This window comes from Hylobates moloch, unplaced genomic scaffold (genome assembly GCF_009828535.3).
Source record: "Hylobates moloch isolate HMO894 unplaced genomic scaffold, HMol_V3 SCAFFOLD_251, whole genome shotgun sequence".
NCBI lineage: Eukaryota > Metazoa > Chordata > Mammalia > Primates > Hylobatidae > Hylobates > Hylobates moloch.
This window is the reverse complement of record NW_026652526.1, coordinates 1356-4892: the sequence shown is the minus strand read 5'-3', so window position 1 is coordinate 4892 and position 3537 is coordinate 1356. Positions and strand designations below refer to the sequence as shown.

At 52.4% G+C, this 3537-nt stretch overlaps 1 protein-coding gene across 1 annotated transcript in view; it reads right to left on the bottom strand.

Moving 5' to 3' along the window:
* The window catches only part of LOC116464174 (myosin-14), a 38195-nt gene extending 35555 nt beyond the window's left edge, over positions 1-2640 (bottom strand). The window contains exons 1-4 of the mRNA XM_032147443.2: positions 2623-2640; positions 2048-2185; positions 1623-1746; positions 875-1046 (exon numbers count right to left, since the gene is read on the bottom strand). Coding sequence (XP_032003334.2) covers positions 875-1046; positions 1623-1746; positions 2048-2107 — 356 coding nt within the window. The 5' untranslated portion in view covers positions 2108-2185; positions 2623-2640. The remainder of the gene's footprint in view (positions 1-874; positions 1047-1622; positions 1747-2047; positions 2186-2622) is intronic.
* Between the last annotated feature and the right edge of the window lie 897 nt (positions 2641-3537).

Here is a 3537-nt window from a genome sequence, read left to right as displayed (position 1 = left end):
CACACACACACACACACACACACACACACACACACACACACACACCATGTTCCATCAACTCTAAGATGCACAGTTTTTCACATTTTAACATCTCCGAAATGGAGCTGTACTTGTAATCAAGGGGGTCTTAGATTGCATGAAGCACACCACATTTGGCATAGAGTGGGAGCTCAATTATTGTGAATGAGTGTAAATATAATTATTATGATTCCTAACATAGGCCACTTGTCAAATCTCAGCTGATTCTGGGCTGTTTGGTGTGGGGAGGCCAAGCAGGCAAGAGGAAGAAATAGCTCTTTTTTTTTTTTTTTTTTTGAGACGTAGTCTTGCTCTGTTGCCCAGACTAGAGTGCAGTGGTATGACCTCGGCTCACTGCAACCTCTGCCTCCTGGGTTCAAGCAATTCTCGTGCTTAAGCCTCCTGAGGAGCTGGGATTACAGGTGCCTGCCACCACACCCGGCTAACTTTTGTATTTTTAGTAGAGACAGGGTTTTGCTATGTTAGCCAGGCTGGTCTCCAACTCCTGACCTCAAGTGATCCACCCGCCTTGGCCTCCCAAAGTACTGGGATTACAGACGTGAGCCATCATACTTGGCCTAGAAATAGCATTTTCTTGTTCCCATTGTGCACTGTTATGCAAGTTACCAGACACATAGAGTCTTGTTTCACTTTTCCCTTAACCTAGTGGGCCTGGAACTCTTGCTATCTTCATTTGACAGAAGGGGACACTGAGGCTCGGAGGGGATGTGGCCTGTCTGTGGCTGGTGAGTGGCTCCACTGGGGTTTGTACCCAGGAGTTTCTGACTTGGGCACCCCACGCTGGCCGGCCGTGCACCCGTGCTGCTTACCCCACCAAGCCCACCCCACCCTGCACCTGGCCAGGGCAGCCTGCAGCTCCTCCTCCTTGCGGCCCAGCTGGGCCCGCAGCTCCTCTGCCCGCTGTTGCTGCTCCACCATCTGCTCCTGCAGCTCCGAGCTCTCCCCATCTAGCCTCCGCTTCAGCTTCTCCAGCTCCTGGCGACCCTTCTCCTCCTTCCGCAGGCGGTCTGGAGGCAGGGGTGGGGGCCGTGCATGAGGACTCCAGGCCTGCACACTCAGCCGCTCTCACAGAGACCACAGGCCCCCAGCCACATATAAGGCTAAGCTCGGCACCTCCCTTAACACCTTCTCCTCCTCCCACCTTCCCCATCCATCTCAGGGACTCTTCCCACAATGTTGTCCTAGATGCACTGTCCTCTCCTCCTCATCCCCACCGACAGCCCATGCCTCCACCCTCTGACTCTCTCTGCCCTGTGTCTATAGCCCTGCCTCCTCCCTGTGCCCCTTCCCTTCTGTTTCTGATTCTAAGTCAACAGGAAGGGACAGGGAGACAAAAACATGTCTGAAATAGACAGACAGTGGGACAGTCAGATGGGAAGAAAGGAGGACAACCCAAGACACCAGGGAGAGAAAGAGAGTTGGATTTAGAGATGCATTAAGAACTCAAGAGCTGGGAGGACACTCAATCCGCCCTGAGCCTTCCTTCCTAACCCATTTAGCAGACACAGCCACCGAGGCCCTGTAGCACATGGGGCTTGCCTGAGGTCCCCCATCAGAGCACACACAGACCCCCGGGAGCTCACCCTCCATGTCTGTGATTGTGGCCTCATATTTGAGCCGTAGCTTATTGAGACTCTTGACCTTCTCCTCCTCCTCAGCTGCCTGGGATGAGAACTCGGCCAGGCGATCTTCCAGCAGCTTCCGCTCCTGAGGGGTGGAGTGGGATGGGGGGCAGTCAGGAGGAGCTGGGCCAGGAGCAGCCCCTACCTGATCTGCAGCTTCTGGTGTTGCTCTCATCTGTGTTTCTGCTCCTCTTCACCCTTCTCTGACCTTCCTCCCCCTACACCTCCCTCTTCTTCCCATTCCCTGGGGTCTATAGACCCATCCCACCCCCACCGGTGCACACCTAGAACTGCAGTGTGGTAACCCCCATGGCTTGAAGTTCACCATTCATTAACCCACCAATGCACCCCATCCCCACTTTCCCAGCTGCCCTCAGGCCCCCAACCTTGCTCAGCTTGGAATTCTGATCTTCCAGGAGCAGCAGGTCCTCTTCAAATTTCTTCATTTTTGCCTCTGTCGACACCTTCTCCAGCTGCAGCTTCTGCCGCGCCCCCTCCTCAGCCTCAAGGTGGGCCTCTAGCTCCTGGGGTGGAGAGGCAGGAGGAGTGAGGATGCTGGGCCAATAGATGGAGTGTGATGGGGAAGGATGGGAGTGGGGATGGCCGGCCCATGGATCCCCGGGGCTTGTGGTTCAGAGATGTCCATGCCCTGGGTGAGGCTGGGAAGGATCAAACCCTTATTGGCTTTCCCATTTCATTCATTAGCTCAACAAGCATTTATTGAGTGCCTAGTGTATGCCAGGCACAGTTCTAGGCACTGAGGATGGGTAAAAGTGCCTGTCCTTCTGCAGTGAGAGATGACTGCACCCTTGCACTGAAGTCTGGGTAACAGAGCGAGATCTTGCCTCTGGAAAAAAAAAAAGGAATACCTATCCTTGTGGAAATCACATTCTTGTGTGGGAGTTAGGGGTACAGATTATAAACTACAAACACAGTAAATAGGTCGGGCGCAGCGGCTCACGCCTGTAATCCCAGGACTCCGGGAGGCCGAGGAGGGCGGATCACGAGGTCAGGAGATCGAGACCATCCTGGCTAACACGGTGAAACCCGTCTCTACTAAAAATACAAAAAATTACCAGGCGTGGGGGCGGGCGCCTGTAGCCCCAGCTACTCGGGAGGCTGAGGCAGGAGAATGGCGTCAACCTGGAAGGCAGAGTTTGCCATGAGCCAAGATCACGCCACTGCACTCCAGCCTGGGTGACACAGCGCGATTCCGTCTCAAAAAATAATAATAAATAATAAATAATACTAAAAAATAAAATAAAATAAACATAGTAAATAAACAAATTATAGAAATGGGTACTGCCAATATGACAGTCATCAGGCACATTGGAAATCGAGACTCAATTTTATTTTTTGAATCTATTTTATTTTATTCTGTTTAAAATTTTTTTTTTTTTTTTTGAGACGGAGTTTTGCTCTTGTCGCCCAGGCTGGAGTGCAATGGTGCGATCTTGGCTCACTGCAATCTCCGCCTCCCAGGGTTCAAGTGACTGTCCTGCCTCATCTTCCCAAGTAGCTGGGATTACAGGCACCTGCTACCACACCGGGCTAATTTTTTGTATTTTTAGTAGAGATGGGGTTTCACCATATTGGCCAGACTGATCTTGAACTCCTGACTTCAGGTGATCTACCCACCTCGGCCTCCCAAAGTGCTGGGATTACAGGAGTGAGCCAACGCGCCCAGCCTATTTTATTGTTTGAGACAAGGTCTCACTCTGTCACCCAGGCTGGAGTGCAGTGGTGCCATCACAGCTCACTGCAGCCTTGACCTCCTGGGCTCAGGTGATCCTCCCCCCTCAGGCCTCCTGGGTAGCCGTGACGACACTACAGGTGTGTGACACCGTGCCTGGCTAATTTTTGAGTTTTTGTTTTT